Here is a 21,818-nt window from a genome sequence, read left to right as displayed (position 1 = left end):
ATTATTATATATTATAATATATAATATTATTATATTATTATATAATATTTTAATAATAAAGGCCACTAGGGGTTCTATTATTTTTTAATTGTGTGTATGTTTACTTCTGTATGTGGGCATGTACATATGAGAACAGGTGCCCTCAGAATCCAGAAGAGGGAGTCAGATCTCCTGGAGCTGGAGTTATGGGTAGTTGTGAATTTCCTTACATGGGTGCTAGGAACTGAACTCAGGGTTTTTGTTTTGGTTTGGTTTTTTGTTTTGTTTTGTTTGGTCTTTTTGAGATAGGGTCTCCCTGTAGCCCCAGGTGGTCTGGAACTCACTATGTAGACCAGGCTGGCCTTGAACTCACAAAGATCTGCCTGCCTCTGCCTCCCAAGTGCTGGGATTAAAGGCTTGCACCACCACGCCTGGAACAATACATGCTCTTAATTGCTGAGCCATCTCTCCAGCCAAACATGAAGAATTTTAGTTCACATCAACATAGGCTACAGAGTTAATTCAAGGCCAGCTGGGATAACTTAATGAGACTGTCTCCCTTTTAAAATTTTTAAAATAGGGCCAGTGAGATGGCTCAGTGGGTAGAGACCTTTGTACACAGGCCTGATGACCTGAGTTCAATCCCTAGATCCCACAAGATGACAGGAGAGAAATGACTCCAAGGGTTGTCTCCTGACCTCCACATGTATGCTGTGGCATGCAGGTTGCCTGCATTCACATGCATGTACACACATATATACATATACACACAAACTGTCAATGGTTGGGAACATAGGTCAATGACAGAACAGAGGTCTAGCTTGTGTAAGGTCCTGGGCTCACTCCCCAGCACAGCAACAACAAAACAAACACAGAGAGACACATAAAGAATAAACTGTCATTGCAAAAATAGTTGGAGGTAATCCCCAACACTCTGTGCTCCACTCTTGGAAAAGAGACCATCTCCTGCTGCTGCCTGCTGTGGCCTGACTGAGATCACCTTCAGGTTAGGGTCTTCTAAAGCTTAATAGCAATTCCATTATACACATATAGTTTTCTTTCAACAGGATACAGTAAAGAAGATTTGTATAAAGGAAATGGGAACAAAACAAAGGTTAGTACCTAAAATATAAAGCGTCATTCAATGACCATTGGCTTTATAGTTTATATTTTCATTTAGAATGTTGGAAAGACCAAGGGTGTGGTGTGGTGTTAGAGTGCTTTCTCAGTATGTATGGGGCCCTAGGCTTAATTTCCAGCACTGTAAGGGAGGAAAAATTATTTGAAACAACTACAGGTAGGAATTTACGATCTTGCACTAAGATGGCCTCTTCATTTTTCGCAGCTTCTCCTTAGCTATGTCCATTGAGATGCCATATGTGATTGAATTCATTTCCAGTGACACACATGAACTAAAACAAAAGGTCAGTGAATTTTCATTGATTTCTGAAGCTCTTAGTTTCACATAGATTTTATTGTGTTAAAAAATATATGCATGGACTATAAAGGTGAACTGGTGCTTCCACAAGCAGTTGGTGCCCCTTGCAGCTTCCAGGGCCCCTGCATCACTTTGAACATTTGAGCTGTTTCTCTGGTATTGCCCCAGAGGTTTTTTTGAGACAGGGTCTCCCTGTAGCCCCAGCTGTCCTGGAACTCACTATGTAGACCAGGCTAGCTTCAAACTCACAGAGATCTGCCTGCCTCTACCTCCAGAGTGCTGGAGTATATGAGCGCATCCGTGTTGTGCAATGCCGTGGAGGTCAGAAGAGGGTTTCAGATTCCCCTGGAACTGGAGTTAAGGACAGTTGGTAGCAACCATGTGGGTGCTGGGAATCGAGCCTGGGTCCTCAAAAAGAATTTTAAAATAAACAATGTTTACCAGTGAGCCAAGAAATGTCTTACTATGACATTTTATTTATTTATTTTTTCAAAACTTTATTATTTTTACTTAATGTGTATGAGTGTATTGCCTGCATGTAGGTAGGTACACCTATGTTGTTCAATGCCCTTGGAAGTCAGAAGAGGGGGTCAGATCCCCTGGAATGGACAGATGGCAGATGGTTGTTAACCACCATGTGGGTGCTGGGAATCAAACCTGGGTCCTCTGCAAGAGCAGCAAGCTATTAACCACTGAGCCATCTCTCCAGCCCTGACATTTTATTTTTTAACCTCTATATAGTATATACTTTAAAAGTGACTCCTGGGGCTGGGTGTGGTGGATCATGCCTTTAGTCTCAGCACTTGGGAGGCAGAGGCAGGTGAGCTCTGTGAGTTCAAGGCTAGCCTGGTCTACATAGTGCATTCCAGGCCAGCTGGGGCTACAGGGGCTACCCTGTCTCAAAAAAAAAAAAAAAAAAAAAAAAAAAAGTAACGTCTGGGCTGGGGATACAGCCTCAAACGATGTGTAGCTGAGGCTAGCCTTGAACTCCTGGTCTTCCTGCCTCAGCCTCCCAAATGCTGAAATTCAAGGTATATGCTACCAAACCTGGCTTGAAATATTTTAAATATATTTTTCTTGTTTTCCTGGGTTGTGTCACCTCTCTGAGTTCTGTTTGTTTCCTTATCTCCATATTCCATGTTAGAGGCTTTTCTCCAAATACTAGAGGTATGGGTGACTGTGTTCATCATTCAGACTGAGACATGAGAAAGCCCATTATGCAGCTCTGGTGTTTACAGAAGATGACTGGGAGGAAGCTAAGGGGCTGGTATTTAATTTTTTTAATTAAAAAGTTTTTATTAAATTTTTGTGTATTTCATACATAAATCATCTTTATATCCCCTTCCCCCTTCCCTTTGGCATCCACCCATTGCCCCCTTTTAGAAATTTTAAAAATATTTTTAATTTTATGTATATGAGTGTGCTGCCTTTTTATATGTGGGTGTACCTATGTTATCCAGTACCCTCAAAGACAGAAGAGGGCATTGGATCCCCTGGAACTGGAGTTACAGACCATTATTAGCCACCATGTGAGTGCTGAGATTTGAACCCCAGTGTTCTTTAAGAGCAGCCAGTGCCCTTAACCACTGAGCCATCTTTTCCATCCCAGGGGCTGGTGTTTAAAATGCTGGCTTCGCTGGGTGTGGTGGCACAGGCCTGTAGTCCCAGCACTTGGGAGGCAGAGGCAGGCGGATCTCTGTGAGTTCAAGGCCAGCCTGGTCTACATAGTGAGTTCCAGGACAGCTGGGGCTACAGGGAGACCCTGCTTCAAAGAGACCAAAAAAAAAAAAAAAAAAAAATGCTGGCTTCACCCCGCTGTGTAATGCAACCCTGTACCCTAATGCTCCCTAGGCTGTGTTCTATTCAGCTGAATTCCCTTAAGTAATCTTTGATTTTCTTTAGTGAGAAATGAGGGATAAATGGCACTCACTGCTTAGCTTACCTGGGTGGGGAGGCACCTGGGGCCTGAACACTTAATACACAGCCAGTTAACCAGGCCCATGTTCTCGTAGTGGTTGACATTTCTCTTTGTTGCTGTTTCCAGTATTCTCTTTTTTTTTTTTTTTTTTTTTTTTATTTGTCTTTTTGAAACAGGGTTTCCTTGTAGCCCCAGCTGGCCAGAACTATGTAGATCAGGCTGGCCTTGAACTCACAGAGATCCGCCTGCCTCTGTCTCCCAAGTGGTGGGACTACAGGCACATGCCACCACACCTGGCTGTTCCCAGTATTCTTATGGGCTCACATTTTTTTTTATTGCTTCTCTCATGAGATCTTAGCATTAAACAGAAGTACATAACCATCATTATTCATTCTGAACACTAAGACCTCCACATCTGCTACCATCGTCATATAACAAATAGCCCCAGAACTCTGTGGCTTAGAATAGTAAGCATTAATTATTCTCAGATTTTTGTGGCTTAGTTGAGACAAGATGATCTAGGAGCACCTCACTCACACACAGCTGCTGGCCTGTGTCAGCTTGAGTGGCTGCCATGTCAGCTTGGGTGGTTCCTGTGTCTCGGTTGTATAAGTTGATTCAGGGTCATTCACATGGTGGTGGAAGAGTCCCAGTAGCAAAAGGTCAGGGCCAGCCCTGTGGTATACTGTTCAGTCTCCTAGTTGCACCACATCTCCCAATAGCCCACTGGCCAAGCAAGTCACATGGACAACCCCATTGGCTGATGTGAGTACAACAATAAATGCTGCTTCCAAGTGGGAAGAGCTCCCAAGTCACATTGCAGAGGGGTTAGTATCCAGGAGTGGCAAGACCTTGAGACCATTTTCCAGTGTACCATGTTATCTTCATTGTTCGTTTGGTTTGTTTTTGTTTTTTTGAGACAGATTCTCCCAGTAGCCCTAGCTGGTCTGGACAACTCACTATGTAGAACAGGCCAGCCTCGATCTCAGAGAGATCCACCTGCCTCTGCCTCGTGAGTGCTGGGATTAAAGGCATGCGCCACCGCACTTGGCCTGCACTATTGATTCTTAATAGAGTATGTAAATAGCAAGCACTTAATGCTTAGCAGGTGGGTACAAACTGACACTATGCTGTTATTCCATTGTTCACTTTGTTGCCTCCTTGTTTCCTTTGCAGAGCACCGACTGCAAAGCTGTGATTAGCACGGTAGAAGGCAGCTCCTTAGACAGCAGCGGATTTTCTCTCCACATTGGTTTGTGTGATGCGTATCTCCCAAGAATGTGGGTTGAAAAACATCCAGAAAAAGAAAGTGAGGTATGATCCTTCTCACTTAGAAGTAGGGGATACTGCCAGGTGTGATGACTCACATTTGTAATCCAAGCACTAGTATAGGCCGAGGCAGGAGAATCACAGCTAGTCAAAGCATACCTTGGCTACATAACAAGAAAATACCAACACACACACACACACACACACACACACACACACACAAATAAATGAAGTAGCTGAGCATGGTGCCTCATGAACACAAGGGGGAATCAGGAGTTCAAGGTTATCCTGTTACATACAGAATTTGAGATCAACATGTGCTATATGAGACCCTGTTTCAAGAATATAGTAATAATAACAATAATAACAATAGTAATAATATATGGAGGAGACAGTATTGGAAAAATATGTCAGAATAAATATACTACTAAATTTTGAATTTTTATTTGTGTTTTGTTTTTGAAACAGTCTTTCTGTGTAGTTTAGGCTAGTCTTTTTAAAAATTTGTATTTATTATTTTTATGTGTTTTGCCTGCGGTGCCCACAAAAGCCAGAAGAGAGCATCAGATCCCCTAGAACTGGACTTTTAGGCAGTCTTGAGCCACCATGTGGGTGCTAGAAATTGAGCCCCAGGGGCTAGAGAGATGGCTCAGCGGTTAAGAGCACTGACTGCTCTTGCAGAGGACCTGGGTTCCCCAGTACCCACATGGCGACTACAAACCGTTCCAGTTCCAGGGAAATCTGAAGCCCTCTTCTGACCTCCGCAGCATTGTGTGACATGGGTGCATTCACATACATGCAGGCAATACACTCATACGCATAAAATAAAAATAATAAATAAAATGCAAATCTCACAAAATTAAAAAAATAATCGAACCCCAGTCTTTTGCAAAAGTAGCACTTGCTCTTCACTACTGAACCATGTCTCTAGCCTTTTAGGGTGGTCTTGAACTCATTATATAGCTAAAATTGGCCTGGAACTTGTGCTCCTCCTGCTATCATCTCCTGATTGTGAATTACAAGCATGTGCCACGATGTTACTGGGGTGCCTTAGTTCTTGTTCTCTTGAGGAAAGAGGCATAGAGAGTTTAAGCCGAGGTTTTCTTAGCAAATCAAAGCAAAGCAAACACCCCAAAGGTGGGCAGTAGCCCAGTGTTTTTTTTATGTTATGGATTTAAAAGAAGTTTTATGAATACTTATGAGGTGGGTGGTTTATTCACTGGGCCAGGTGACCCTCCCCCGACCCAAATCATAGTGGACCAGATCTTCCATTTATGGTATTTTTCCCTATGAACCCCTAGAAAAGATGAGGGGCACAAAACCACAGTGTAAATGATATTACACTAAGGTCAGGCCTTTTGAGATACAGACTACCTTAATACATGTGTGGGAAAATGCCATGGGGCCTTGGTTTCTGATATAGAAGGAACAACTTCAAGGATGTTTCACCACAAACGGGCAGTCCTATACGTCAGGAGACGCAGCCACCAAAATGCAGCTTAAGATTTCCTCAGTTACCTGGAACCCCCATGGTGGAAGGAGAGTACCACATGAGCACCGTGGCACATCTGTCCCCTACCCCAAATACATAAATGTTAAAAAAAAAAAAATTACTGATACTAGAAAAACAAAGACCAGTGAGATGGCTCAGTGGCTAAAGGCGCTTTTCCCAAACCTCACACCCTGAATTTAGATCTCTGGGACCCACGTAGTGGAAGGAGAGACTCAACTCCCTCAAGTTGTCCTCTGACCACCACATGCGTGGTGTAGCACATGCGTGCCCAAATACATACACATACACCTATACACACATACGTATATACACAAAATCAATAAATGAAATAATAAAAAAACTTAAATGAAAATATTTATGGCCATAATAGGATTTTGTGTGTCTATAACAAAGAATTGCTTCATCAGTTAAACTGATATTTGGAGCTAGTGAGATGGCCCAACATGTAAAGGTGCCTTACCAAGCCTGACAACCTGAATTTGATCTGTGAGACCCACAAGGTGGCAGGAAAGAACTGGTCCCTGTAGGATATCCCCTCACCTCTACTCACATGTACCCGTACACAAAATAAATAAAAAGAGTCTGGAGAGATAGCTCAGTGGTTAAGAGCACTGGCTACTCTTGCAGAGGACCTGGGTTTGGTTCCCAGCACCCACATAGCAGCTAACAACTGTCCTTAACTACAGTTCCAGGGGATCCAAGGCCTTCTTCTGGCTTCCATTGGCTTTTCAGACCCAGGTACACTTACACACAGGCAAAACACTCCTACACATAAAAGAAAAATAAATAACCCTAATCCTAAGTAAATAAATAATATAATAAAAAGGAAAGAAAAGAATGCAATAAAAATTAAGACTGAAAGTTATAGGAGAATTGTTATACTTTATGTACTGGCTGATTAATAAAGGTCCATGTGTGTATTTTAGTAATCACACTGGCATCTGAATTCCTTTTACAACAGTGTGTTGAGAGAGAGGTATTATTTACTTATTCATTATTTCTATATTTGGGGGAACAGGGTCTTATGTTAGCTCATGTTGGCCTCAAACTCCTAATGTGGCCAACGATGAATTTGAACTCTGATTCTCCTGTCTCTACCTCCCTTGTGCAGAAATTACAGGGCACTCCCATGCCCAGTCTTATGCACTGCTGGAAAGCAAGCATGCAGGGCAAGCACTCTACTAACTGAGCTACAGCCCCAGACTCCTATTGTAATTCTTGGTTTCTCTGGAGTTTTTTGTCCCACATGTTGAAATCCAGCTCTAACTTTCTACTCTGTTTGAACCCCTAGGATGCCTTTAAAAAAAAAAAACAAAAAACAAAAAAACTCCTAGCAAAACATTTTGTTGTTAGAGAAATCTTAGCCAGAAGTGGCTATACATACCTGAATCCTAGTGCTTTGAAATATAGACAAGAGGATCAGAAGTTCAAGGTCTTTTTGAGGCTAGCCTTTGCTACATGAGACCCTGTCTTACAAAAATGAATCTTATTCATTTTTTATTTTTTGAAATATTTTTTATTTATTATTTTTTATTTTATGTGTATGAGTGTATTACCTTCACGTATGTGTTATACAGTGCCCACAGAGCTCAGAATAGGGTGTTGGATCCGTTGGAACTGAAGTTACAGACGGTTGTTAGCTGCCAAATGGGTGCTGAGAACTGAACCTGGGTCCTCTACAGGAGCAGCCAGTGCTCTTAATGGCTGAGCCATCTCTCTAATCCCTTTTCCTCCCTCCTCCTCTTCTTCCTCCTTCCTCCTCCTCCCTCTCTTCCTCTCCCCTTCCTCTTCCTCCTCTTCTTTTCTCCTCCTCCTCCTCTTCTTCTTCTTCTTCTTCTTTTTTTTTAAATTTTTTGGTCTTTTTGAGACAGGGTCTCCCTGTAGCCCCAGCTGACCTGGAACTCACTATGTAGACCAGGCTGGCCTTGAACTCACAGAGATCCGCCTGCCTCTGCCTCCCAAGTGCTGGGATTAAAGGCGTGCGCCACCACGCCCGGCTATTTTACTAGTTTTTTAAAAATTGTGTATGAATGAATGATTGTGTGTGTCTGTGTATGTGTGTGTGAGAGAGAGACAGAGACAGAGACAGAGAGACAGAGAGACAGAGAGCAAGTGAGCACATGGGCACACATGTGTCGCAGCATGTATTAGTTGGTTCTCTCCTTCCCTGTGGGTTCTGGGGATCAAACTCGGATCAGACTTGAGCAGAAAATGTTTTTGCCCACTGAGTCATCTCAGCACCCTTAGCCAGTTTTAGAATTGTAGATGTCTTCCAGTTTAAGTTACAACAACCTCCATTCCAACTACTTTTTCTCCTTTTAGGCTTGCATGCTTGTCTTTCAACCAGATCTTGACGCCAGCCTTCCTGGCCTCAGCGAAAAGAATGAAGTGATTATTTGTCTTGATTGCTCCAGTTCCATGGAGGGTGTGACATTCATGCAAGCCAAGCAAATCGCCCTGTATGCTGTGTCCTTGGTTGGTGAGGATCAAAAAGTAAACATAATACAGTTTGGCACAGGTGAGTATATTGTCCCCAGTCCCACATGTGCCTCCTCCTTAATATGAGCACGCTCTATGCACACTGATGACTGCTGGGGCCTGGCTTTGTGCAATAGGAGGGAGCTTAGTGTGAAGTGGAAGTTCAGGACTGTGGAGTCAGAGCCTCTGGGTGCAGCCTCAGCCACTCATAAGCTCCCTGCATCACCTTGGGCAAGTTTGCTCAAACTTTTGCTTCCTCATTTTCCTCACCTGCCATTGGATGGCAATATCTCCTACACTGTAGTTTTGTAAAGAGAGGAGCTGGTGTGTGCAAAGGATTTTAAACAGGGCTTGCTTCATAGTGGGAGAGACACAAATGTTCTTATTACTATCAGATGAACCAAATCCAAGAACCTTGGTTTACTGAGTAGGAGGTCCCAAGGGTCAGGACCAACATTTGCAACCAGCTCAGTTGTAGATAGAGTGAAAGGAATGGGCTCAGGCAGCACCAAGCCTGCCATGTCACAGGAAGGTAAATGTCACCCTTGAGATAGGAGGACAGGAATAGCTCAAGAACAAGGCATGGCAGAGCTGGAAGTGGTGGCACAAATCTGTGCCTCAAGCGAATGGCTTAATCATGAACTGGATATTATTTAAGACAGCTTGAAACAGTAATTTGGCTATATCCCCTGGTCAGATATTGATGAATGGTAAAGGGATTACCCAAAATATGTAGTGCTTTTGAGCAATGTATGGTGGCTCACACTTGTAATTCTGCCAATCAAGAAACTGAGGCAGGACTGGCAAGAGGTTGAAGCTAGCTTGAGCTACATTGTGAATTCCTGGCTAACATGGGCTACAGAACAAGACCCTCTCTCTCTCTCAAAAAAAAAAAAAAAGCCATTTCAGGTGTTAGATTTAGGAGAGCAGAAAAAAGTAAGGAGTTTAAAGTTTAGAAGAGTCAGAGCTGGGCATCATGGTACTCGCCTTTAATCCCAGCACTCAGGAGGCAGAGGCAGGCAGATCTCTGTGAGTTCAAGGCCAGCCTGGTCTACATAGTGAGTTCCAGGTCACCTGGGGCTACAGGGAGACCCTGTCTCAAAAAGACAAAAAAAGAAAACAAAAAGAAATAGAGCTAGACCTGCCACAGGCAAGGAATGCACTCCTTTATTCAAGGAACACAGCAAGGCTGACAAATCCTTCCTGGGAATGAGAATGAGGGTATCTATCTGCATCGAAAGGGGGAGCAATCTGAACTTCTATAGGAACTCTGCTGCACACAGCTGCAAGAGTTAACTCCATGCCAGGATCTGGTATCCTTGAGGGTCTCTCTCTTCAAGATTATTTTCTCAGACAGGCGATTTTTTTTTTTTTTTTTTTTTGGTCTTTTTGAGATAGTCTCCCTGTAGCCCTAGCTCCCAGCTGGAATTAAAGGTGTGAGCCGCCATGCTCAGCCTTCAGGCAGGGGATTTATCTTAGGGCACTAAGGGAGATAAGTGGGATCCATAAACAGTTTCTCTCAGTCCTGGGAGTACCCAGTTGATAAGGCTTGAGCAAGGCCAGCCTGCCAATTTAGGGCCAATTAGATACTTTAAGCTCTTCTGCAATTCATACATTCTATCATCAGGGATGGGAAAAGGAGTGTAGACTAGGGTAAGGGACAGTTTTGTCCTATTGCATCTCATCTTCTATGCTATTCTGCAGAAGCCCTTCCACAATGGAGCAAGAGCTGCTTTGCTGGGGTCACAGGTCACATAAGGATGTTGGGTACAAAGGACATGGCTGGAGATTCTGCCATGCCAGGGCAGACTGCCCATGCCAGTGAAAAGTCCTGCCCCTTGATTTGCACAAGTGATAGAGATCTCCTAGTGGAACTTGACTCAGAATACTTTGCATAGCACAGCCCATAGGATGTGCTAGAGTAATGCCATGATGAGTGTTTTGTATCTTAAAGTGTTCATACATAGTTTTCTGAAAAGGAAAGAATATACATAAATGTATAATGTTCTTTATTATAGAAACAGTGGTATAAAGTAGCATTATTATTTATTAGTGGTCAATCTGGTGAATATTTAATGGCAGTATATCATACCTTCTTATTACACAGGTTACAAAGAGTTATTTTCATATCCTAAGTACATCACGAGCAATAAAATGGTGACAGAGTTCATTATGGTAAGTGTATTAGTTCCTTTTCTGTTGCTGTGATAAAGACACCATGCCTAAGGCAGCTTATAAAAGGAAGAGTTTATTTGAGTTTACTCTTCCAGAGAGAGTCCGTAATGACAGGAGAGGCGGAGGCATGGTGGCAGGAGGTGACTGGAGCAGAAAGCTAAGCAATCATACCTTCAAACAAGCACAGGAAGCAGAGAGAGACAAGAAATTCTGCCAGGTTTAAGAACTCTTAAAACCCACCCCCAGTGACATGCTTCCTCCAACGTGGCCACAACTCCTAAAACCTCCCAAAACAGCCCCACCAACTGGGAGCAAATGTCCAAATACTTGGAGCCTATGGGGGACATTTTCATTCAAACCACCAGAGTAAGAGAACTGTCCTCCATCTCCTGAGTCTTCATCTGTGATGCTCTAGTGGTGCGTTCTAGGACCTAAAGTGTTCCTGGGATTTTTGTACATTGGTGGATGTTAGTCAGCTTTCTATAACAAACACCTGAGATACATCAACTCACAGCAGGGTGCTTCTGCTCCCCGGGTTGCAAAGGTTTCTTCATAGTTTCGTGACCCTGTAGCTTTGATCTCTTGGTGGCACAGCAGAGGGGGATGTTGGAGGGTATTCACCTGAGGGCCTGGAAGCAGAGAGAGAAAGGGGGGTCCTGATTTTCCCTTCTTCAAGGGCACACCCCCCAACCTAACTCCTAAACCACTAGGCTCCACCTCCTAAAGGCTTTACCACCTCCCAGTAGCATGCCAGGTAGGTAATAAAGCCTTTAACACAGGGGTGAGATGTCAGTTATCCAAACCATAGCATGGATAATAATAATAATAATAATAATAAATAATAATATGAACTTATTTTTAAAGTTAGAAATTAACAGGAGTAAAAAGAAAAAAATGAAGCTGGGCATGGTATCACATATAAGTGGGCAGAGGCAGGAGGATCAGGAATTCAGGAACATCCTCAGCTACCTAGCAAGTTTGGGTCTAGCCTGGGCTACATGAGCCCATCTCAAAAAAGTAAAAGAAAAATCACCCACATTTCTACCACCCAATATAACTGCACTATCATTTTGGAAAGCTTTCTTCTGCTCCTTGTTTTCTTTATTTCAAAATAAACTTGCACACCTTTAATTCCAGCACTGGGGAAGCAGAGGCAGGCAAATCTCTATGAGATGGAGGCCAGCCTGGTCTACTAACGAGTTCAGGTGAGCTGGAGCTGCAGGGAGACCCTGTCTCAAAAAAACCTAAATAAATTAATTAAATAAATAAATTGAGAATGACCAATTGCCTCCTTGAGGCTGGCAAAACCAGGGAGGCTTTGAAGGAGGCGTTTCCTTGCATAGATGCTATAGTTCTTTGAAAATGATTTTTTTCAACATTTTTAAAAAAAATTTTTAATTTTTAAAATATTTATTATTTTTATTTTATGTGTACGAATGTATTGCCTGCATGTATGTGAGTGCACCCATGTCATGCAGTGCCACAGAGGTCAGAAGAGGGCTTCAGATTCCCCTGGAACTGAAGTTAAGGATGGTTCATAGCCGCCATGTGGGTGCTGGAATTGAACCTGGGTCCTCTGCAAGAGTAGTCAGTGCTCTTAACCGCATGGCTGAGCCATCTCTCCAGCCCCTCAACATTTATTTTTATTTCATGTGTATGAGTGCTTGCCTTCATGTAAGTGTGTGTATCACATGCAGGCCTGGTACCCAGTGAGGCCAGAAGGTGTCAAAATCACTTGGAAATGGAGTTACAGATGGTTGTGATCCCTCATGTGAGTGCTAAGAACTGAATCTGGGTCTTTAGCAAGAGCTCTTAACCACTGGACCATCTCTTCAGCTCCTGAAAATGATTTTTTTTTTTTGGTCTTTTTGAGACAGGGTCTCCCTGTAGCCCCAGCTGTCCTGGAACTTACTACATAGACCAGGCTGGCCTTGAACTCACAGAGATCCACCTGCCTCTGCTTCCTGAGTGCTGGGATTAAAGGCGTGCACCGAAAATGATTTTTTAATTGCCCACTGATAACATTATAGTTGCTAAAGGCTATGAAATAAAAGGATATTAAGTATAGTTATTCCACAGTTGTGTAGTTTTTTCCACTATCTCCAGGTTCTCCTTGGGAGACATGCTTCAGTGAATGATGAATTAATGATGGCATGCAAGTTTCCATAGTTACCATATTGGCCTCACAGTTAATGATGCACATACCCAAAAAAGAGTAAACCACCTTTTACTTCCTCTCCCAGTCTGCTGCACCGACCATGGGGAATACAGACTTGTGGAAAATTCTCCGATATTTAAGTTTCCTGTACCCTTCTCAAGGGTTACGGAACATTCTCCTCATATCTGATGGGCACCTCCAGAGTGAGAGTCTGACATTGCAGCTCGTGAAAAGAAATGTCCATCACACCAGGGTGTTCACCTGTGCTGTCGGGTAAGTCTTAGAGATCTGGTCACAGCAACCAGATTATTAAAAAATTAGATCATTAGTTGGACCGAATGAGAGTTTTGCAAGCTTGAAGTTGGTATGCATATACAGAAACTGGTGGAGGGGCAGCACTCTTTAGATGTGACCGTGGGCATGTTGTTTAACCTTTCCTTGGTAAAATGATGGTGAACATGAAATACTTATCTCATTATTGTTTTGTGTAACAGTTCAAATGTCTAGCTTGTTCTGACTAGCCTGGCACAGCTCTCTGGGGCCTATTTGGGCAAGGCTAGTGCTACCTGCTTCCGGGGGTGTACCTGGCCTTCTTGCTGCCTTGCCACCTCCCATGCTATCAGTTTCGGGCATTTGCATTTTGAAGTCCTGAACAGATCTTTCCTGAGGTTATTGGAATCACTCCTTTTCCCAAATATCGTTCTCTCTAAACCATGGGACATCTGGGTAAGGAAACACCAGAGAGAGCCTCCTACAGAGTGTTTACCCTAGTAAGTGGCCACCAGGTAGCCCTGTCTAAGGCAAGGTATAAGGCAGACTCTCCCTCAGCAGATTGGAGAAGTGGTATGTGGACTGCTGTGCTGTCCTCACAGGTGTACTCCGACTGTGAGCCCTGGTTTTCTGAGAGTCAGGATAGCCACATGCCTTCTTTAGCTCCCGCCTCATGACACTTTGTGGCCTCTAAAGTTAGTCCACGGGCTCTTGATGATTAACATTCCTTGCTGTTTTGTACAGCCTTCCATGACTCTGTTGTTTTTCCTTTCCTTTGTATCAGTTCTTTGGTTTTTGCGTTTTGTTTTATGACAAGGTCTCACTCGACACCCCAGGCTGGCCTAGAAATTACTATTTAGATTAGGCTGGCCTGGAACTTATGATCCTCTTGCCTCAACCTCCCAAATGCTGAGATTACAGGCCTGTCCCACCATGTCTGCCTAGATTCATGTTTTGTTTGTTTTGCTACAGGGTCTCATGTAGCCCAGGCTGGCCTCTCAAGTAGTGCTAGGATTACAGATATACACTACTATACCTGATTTATGCAGTGCTGGGGATTGAACCCAGGGCCTCATGCATGCTAGGCAAACACTGTACCAAGTGAGCTACATCCTAACCCTTTAGGTTACTGTCCATATCAACTATGAGGATTTTGTTTATATTTTGTTTTGTTTTTGAGAAGGGGCTCATATGGCCCAAGCTGGCCTCAAAATGTAGCCAAGGTTATGCTTAAACTCCTGTTCTTCCTACCTTTACCTCCCCAAGTTCTGGAATTATAGATGTGTGCAGTACACCCAGTACTTTTGGGGGTTTTGTTGTTCTTGTTTGTTTTTAACTACTGAAGTGTTAAATTTTATTTATTCATTTATTTTTTGCCAGCACTGAATTGACTTTAAGACCTCACTTGTCTAAGGTACACTCTACCATGGAGCTGCACCCTGGCCCCCTTTTATTTATTTGACCTCAGCAACAGAAGAGTAAATTCTTCATTGTATGTCTCTTCCATTATATGTTAATCCTCCTGAACATTATTAACATACGTTTCACAAGTAAGTCTAAAATGACTTGAAAATTGCTGGATATGGTGGCAAACACCTGTAATCTCAGCACTTGACAAGCTGAGTCAGGAGGATTGAAAGTTCAAGACTGGGCTGGAGAGATGGCTCAGTGGTGGCTCAGAGGTTGAGAGCACTGGCTGCTCTTATAGCAGAGGACCTGGATTCAGTTCCGAGCACCCACATGGCAGCTAACAACCATCTGTAATTCCAGTTCCAGGGAATCCAGGTCCTCTTCTGGCCTCCTTGGGCACTTGCATGCATCTTTTAAAAAATAACAACAAGCTGGGCGTGGTGGCGCACACCTTTAATCCCAGAACTCGAGAGGCAGAGGCAGCGGATCTCTGTGAGTTCAAGGCCAGCCTGGTCTACATAGTGAGTTCCAGGACAGCTGGGGCTACAGGGAGAACCTATCTAAAAAAGACCGAAAAAAAAAAACCCACCAAAAAAAAAGGAAGTACAAGGCCAGCCTGGGCTACATAGTAAGCCCTGTCTCAAAGAAACAAAACACAACTGAGCCAGGCATGGTGTTAACATGTCTGTATCAGGTGGGAGGATTGCCACAAGATCAAGGACAGCCTGGGCTACAGAGTGATACTCTTTAAAAACAAAACAAAACAAACAAACAAACAAAAACCTCTTAAAAATATGTGAAATCTGATCAGTTCTACAGCAAATTGTCACATCTTAAGGACCTTGTCCCAGTGTGGTGCCGGAGTATTTGAATATTTTAACTCAAAATCGAAGCACATTTGGAAAAAACAGGTATGTGTTTTATAAAACATCTGCAGTCTTATGTTTACATGTGGAAATCTTGTCTTCTTACAAGTCTGATAGTAACTTCTGTGTTTTCATGAATAGACAAGAGCTAAAAGGAGGCCAAAGCTTAGAAAAAAAATTTTAATAATAATAATGACCAGAGAGACAGCTCAGTAGGTAAAAGCACCTATCATCAAGCCTGAGGACCTGACTTCAATCCACAGGGTCCACATGGTAGAAGGAGGGAACTGACTCCCAGAAGTTACCCTCTGACCTCCACATGTGCGCTGTGACATGCACCCCGAACCACTCTCTCACACACAAAATAAATTAAAATGTAATAAATTAAAAGCATAATAATAATAAAGTTTAAAAGGAGGCACTCATCCCTGTCAAGAAGATTGTGATTGCTTAACTGGGTCATTATCCTAGTTAATCACTTTATTTCTACTTACACATTTCCATAGATTAAGTTTCTAAAATGAAGTATTACACACTCACCTCTATGTATCCATGGGTTCTACATCCTTGGATTCAACTAACCTTAATGAATATGTGTGTGTGTGTCTGTATTTAATTGCATCTATAATGAACATGCACTGACTTCTTTTATTCTTGCTATTATTCCCCATACCATATGATGTAACAACTATTTGCATAGCATTTGTTTTGAATTAGGCAAAGAGTCATTGTGAGAGATTTTGTGTAATGGAAGATAGGTATAGGTTCTCTAAGTGCTGCAACATTTTTCTAAGGGATTTGAATATCCAAGAACCCCGCGCCCCCAGCAAGGTTCCCAGGTACCGGAGGAGCACTGTGTGTTTTGCTACAGTTAATTTTGTATAGTTGGTTATTTGATGCAGACAGATCTCCTTATGTAGAGCAGGCTGGCCTTGAACTCCTAGTGCCCCTGCTTCAGCATCTCATAGTGCTGGGATTACAAGGGTACTCTATGACATGTAGCAATTAGTTCTTTATTATGATAAAACATACAGAAAAGTTATCATTTAACCATTTTATGCATAAGTTACATTGGTGTACATTGATTCACGGTGTTGTGTAACTATCATCACCATCCATTTCCAGAACTTTTTCATCATCCCAGACAGAAACACTTTACCATTTAAATAATAACTCGATGTTGCCTCCTACCTCTAGTGCTTTCTAATGTCACTTTTACTTTCAGCTGTTATGAATTTGCCTCTCAGAAGGTTCATCCACATTTATGTCTGACAGAATTTCTTCCCATTTCAAGATTGAGTATTTGATTTGACTTATTTTACTTGATTTTTTTTTTGCTTTTTGAAAAAGGGTCTCACGTAGCCCAAGCTGAGCTGAGGCTGACCTTGAACTCCTGATCCTTCTGCCTCAACTTCCCAGGTGCTACAATTCCAGCTTTAAGAGGATTAACATTCTATTAAATATGCATATATATTTATTCCATCATATAATATATATGTACACACACACACCTCACTTTGTTTATCCATTCAGCTATCAATGGATCCCTGGTTTATTTCCACTCTTCTGACTGCTGTGAATGGCTCAGTTATAAGCACTGGCATACGGTGTTGGAATCCTTCCATTCATTCAATTCTGGGTCTATATTCCAAAGTGGAATCACTGAATCATATGGTAACTCTGTTTAATGTTTTAAGGATCTGCCATTCTTTTTCCACAGCAGCTACACATTTCATACTCCCATCAGCAATGTTCCAGGGTCACCAGGCTTGTGTGGCAAAGTTCCTTTACTGGCTGAGCCATCTTACCAGCCAAAATATAAAAACTTAATATTTTATTATTTTTTTATTTTATGAGTGTATAAGTTACTTTTCTGTTGTGGTGATAGAAACACTGACTAAACCGTCTTATAGAAGGAAGAGATATTTGAGCTTACAGTTCCAAAGGGGCATAAGGCCATCATGGCAGGGAGGCATAGTGGCAGAGATGCCTGGAGGAAGAGTGGAAGCTAAATTCTCACATCTTCAAGCGGGCACAGGAAGCAAGAGAGTGACTTCAGATCCAGCAAGGCTTAAGAACTCTCTAAGCCCACCCCCAGTGACGGTTTCCTCCAGCATAGCCATGCCTTCTAAGATCTCCCCAAACTGTGCCACCAACTGGGAACAAAATGTCCAAATACTTGAAGCCTATGGAGGTCATTCTCCTGCAAACCACTACAGTGAGTGTGAGTGTATTGCCTGCATGGACCTAGGTGTACCTGTGTGGTGCAATGCCCAAAGAGGTCAGAAGAAGGTGTTGGATCCCTTGGAACTGGAGTTTAGGATGATTGTTAGCTGCCATGTGGGTGCTGGAAACCAAACCCAGGTCCTTTGCAAAAATAGCCAGTGCTCTTAACCACTGAGCCATCTCTCCAGCCCCTAAAGAACCTTGTGGCAGGAAGAAAAACAAAAAGGAAACCAAAAGGCTAAAAAAATCTCAAAGGGACAGAGTGAAAACTTTAACTGTTAAGTAACTATTTTGGTGGTTTGTTTGCTTGTTTTATGGTATTAGAGATTGAAACCAGGGCCTCATGCGTACAAGTCAAGCACATTACAGCTGAGATATATCCCTAGCCTATTTTTTAGACGTAACATTAAAAGATCTGTAATTCTTATTTCCTTATAGATAGAAGCCCAAATAACCAGGTCACGTTCCCCAAGTTGCCACTCTGTCTCCATCAAATGGCAGCAGCTTAGCAGAGATGCGCCCGAGCCTCTGCAGGCACCAGCTTGGGTGCCATCCTTGTTTCATAATGATCGCCTCCTTGTCTACGGATTTATTCCTCATTGTACACAGGTAGGAGGATGCATGGTTCGTCACACTATGGAAAAACAATGAATTTTGCACTTGCTTCTCTTTTTTGTTCTTCTCCCTCTCTCTCCCCCCACCCCCGTCTTTCATTATTTTTCCCTTCTGGGAACATAGCTGGGAAAACTCTTGATTTCCCTTGAGAGGACAGGATGTTACTAGAAGAACTGTTCTTACACTAACCAAAACACTGGGAACAGAAAAGCTAATGAGATACAAATGTTTTTCCCATTTCAGGCAACTCTGTGTGCACTCATCCAAGAGAAAGAATTCTGTACAATGGTGTCAACTACTGAGCTTCAGAAGACAACTGGAACTGTAAGATTCTAATCTTCAACTGTGGGCAGTGGGTGTACCTCAGTGGTAAAGCAATAGCCCAGCATGCCGTAGACTCTATATTCCATCCCCAGGTGCAATACACACACACACACACACACAAACACACACACACACACACACACACACACACGCACACACACACAACTATGGACACAAAGTTATAGTTTTCTATTTTCACATATAAGCTCCATGTACTCCCTTTATTGTGTTCTGTGCTGACACGTCAACACATATATGGAGAGTGGTTATCTGTGCAAATGGGATGGAGGCACTTCTCTTCATGGGTACATCATCTGGGATTCCTGGGTCTGGGTATGCCTCTATGGGTCTCCATGGATATGAATCACTGCAAGTAAATATGAGATTTTTTTTGACCAGGTGTCACACTTAAAATCCCAGCACTTGGGAGGTGGAGGCAGGAAGATCAAGAGTTTGAGGTCATCCTTGAGGCCAGCCTAGGCTACATGAATCCCTATCTTTTTTTTTTTTTTTTTGCCTTTTTGAGATAGGGTCTCCCTGTAGCCCCCGCTGTCCTGGAACTCACTATGTAGACCAGGCTGGCCTGGAGCTCACAAAGATCCGCCTGCCTCTGCCTCCCAAGTGCTGGGATTAAAGGCATGCACCACCACGCCCGGCAAATCCCTATCTTTAAAAAAAAGATTACTTTCTTTTTATTTTGTTTTAAGCAAGGTCTTACTATGTAGCCCTGGCTAGCCTCTAACTCACTATATAGGCCAGGCTAGTCTTGCACTTATAGGGATCTACTTACCTCTGCCTCCCAAGTGCTGGGATTAAAGACATGTGCCATCATGCCTACCCATTGGTTTTAGTTTTCTGAGACAGGGTCTTACTTAGGATGACCTTGAACTCAAAGCAGTCCTCCTGCCTTAGACACCAGAGTGTTGGGATTATATTCATGTACCACTGTATTCTGACATTGTCTGCCTAAAGTTAGTACAGACGCCATGGGTGAAGGCTTAGTCTCATAAGGCTGACCCAGTTCAGATGCCAATGGCAAGTGGCAGGTCTTCAGGTTACCCACTTGCCCAGCTTGTCTGAGTTGGACAGGATTTGGAGGTTCCCTGAGTCCTTTCTTGAGTCGTGTACTATAGTAGCTTCAGAACTCAGGAAAATAGTTCATTTACTGTTGCTGATTTATTACAGTTATGTTCCAACAATTTAAAGATTATAACTGGCTTTATTCGAAGTTCTGGAATCAGGTTTGGTGTGCTGGTGCATGCCTTTAATCTCAGCACTCCGGAGGCAGAGACAGGCAGATCTCTGTGAGTTCAAGGCCAGCCTGGTCTACATAGCAAGTACCAGGCCAGCTGGGGCTTCAGGAAGACCCTGTCTCAAAAAAAAAAAAAAAGACCAAAAAACAAAACAAAATGAAGTTCTAGAATAGGCAACATTTCATTCCATAGGACAGATAAGTGATAAATGTTTCAAGGGGCTGAAGAGGAGTTTGTTTTACAAATAAGGGGTGAAGAAAGCAGAAACACTGAATACTTTGTCATTTCAGAGTTGCTTTCCTGGAGCTGAGGAGGTAGCTCACAGCATATGCTACACATGTGGGAAACTCTGGGTTTAACCCTAACACCAAAACAACACCTTCCTTGAAAGGCCCAGGCAGGGAGACAGAACAATATAAAACAGTAATTGGTGGGGTAGGAAAGATGGCTCAGTGGTTAAGAGCACTGGCTGTTCTTGCAGAAGACCTGGGTTTGAATCCCAGCACCCACATGGTAGCTAACTGTCTGTAACTCCAGTTCCAGGGGATCTGACGACCTCTTCTGTCCTCTGCAGACATTGCATGACACGGGTGCACTTACATAAATGTAGGCAATACACACATACACAGAAAATAATTTTTAAAAATATTTAAAAAACCACTAATTGGTGTACTGCAGTTCCCTTTACTATTTTTGTATGAAGATTAAGACTTAAAATTTCAAGTTGGGCCCAGTGACTCATGCCTGTAATCCCTGCACATAGAACAACCTGGAGTACATATGGAAACCCTGTCTCAAAAAAAAACAAAACAAAACAAAAAAACAACAACAAAAAACAAGCTCCAGACTTGATGTGCATGCCTTTAATTCCAGTGCTTGGGAGGCAGAGGCAGGCAGATCTCTGTGAGATTGAGGCCAGTCTGGTCTACATAGTGAGTTCCAGACCAGCGGGGGCTACAAGGGAGACCCTGTCTCAAAAAAAACAAAAAACAAAAAAACAAAAAAACAAGGTAGCTAGGGATGTAGCTCAGTTGGTAGGGTGCTAGCCTAGCATGCATGGGACCTGAGTTTGATCCCTAGTACTGAATAAATTTGGCACAGTGATGCATGTGTATAACCCCAGCATCAAGGAGGTAGAGGCAGGAGGATCAGAAGTTCAAGGTCATCTTTGCCTACATAGGGAGTTTGAGGTCACTTTGGTCTAGAGACTTTGTCTCAAAAACAAAACAACAGAACAAAAAAATACCAAACACACAAAGCCAGAAGAAAGGGGTAATAACTCAAGTTGGTAAGCATGAGGATCTCTTCAGCCTCCAGAATGCACAAAAAAAGGCAAGTGTGCTGTATGCACCTGTAATCCCAGTGCTGGAGAGATGGAGACAGGCAGATCCCTGGCTCGCTAGCCAGCCAGCCTGTTTAGCAAGTTCCAGTCAGTGAGAGACCCTGTCTCACAAAACAAGGTGGACAGTGCCTGAGGAACAATATGCCAGGTTGTCCCCTGACTTACACACACATATACGACACACACACACATACACGTCAGATTGTGAGGGAACTAGGAACTGCATTACTATGCTTATCTCTCCTTTCGCCTGGTTTCTTAGGTCAGTTACATTTTAGCAAAATGCAGCTTTAGCATAACTGACCCCATTTTTCTTTTTAGTCTTTTTATTGTCTATAAGGCCACAGAGTACTGTAACTTTTTTTTTTTTTTTTTTTTTTTTTTTGTCTTTTCAAGACAGTGTCTCTCTGTAGCCCCAGGGAGCCTGGAATTTACTATGTAGACCAAGCTGGCCTTGAACTCACAGAGATCCGCCTGCCTCTGCCTCCTGAGCTCTGGGATCAAAGGCATGCACTACCATACCCAGCCCTATCTTTTTTTTAAAAATTTAATATGGCAAAGAATACACCACCAAGAAATGACAC

The 21,818-nt window shown here is 42.8% G+C and overlaps 1 protein-coding gene across 1 annotated transcript in view; it reads left to right on the top strand.

Moving 5' to 3' along the window:
* Positions 1-18,651, top strand: part of Parp4 (poly(ADP-ribose) polymerase family member 4) — an 87,487-nt gene extending 68,836 nt beyond the window's left edge. The window contains exons 19-27 of the mRNA XM_029559247.1: positions 1,047-1,093; positions 1,325-1,403; positions 4,512-4,649; positions 8,440-8,635; positions 10,703-10,770; positions 13,014-13,201; positions 15,420-15,519; positions 18,139-18,309; positions 18,559-18,651. Coding sequence (XP_029415107.1) covers positions 1,047-1,093; positions 1,325-1,403; positions 4,512-4,649; positions 8,440-8,635; positions 10,703-10,770; positions 13,014-13,201; positions 15,420-15,519; positions 18,139-18,309; positions 18,559-18,651 — 1,080 coding nt within the window. The remainder of the gene's footprint in view (positions 1-1,046; positions 1,094-1,324; positions 1,404-4,511; positions 4,650-8,439; positions 8,636-10,702; positions 10,771-13,013; positions 13,202-15,419; positions 15,520-18,138; positions 18,310-18,558) is intronic.
* The last annotated feature ends 3,167 nt before the right edge of the window (positions 18,652-21,818 follow it).

The sequence above is a fragment of the Nannospalax galili genome, unplaced genomic scaffold (genome assembly GCF_000622305.1).
Source record: "Nannospalax galili isolate Female #2095 unplaced genomic scaffold, S.galili_v1.0 scaffold388, whole genome shotgun sequence".
In the NCBI taxonomy this organism is placed as follows: Eukaryota; Metazoa; Chordata; class Mammalia; order Rodentia; family Spalacidae; genus Nannospalax; species Nannospalax galili.
The sequence above is the reverse complement of the archived record's forward strand: the minus strand, read 5'-3'. Positions and strand labels throughout refer to the sequence as shown.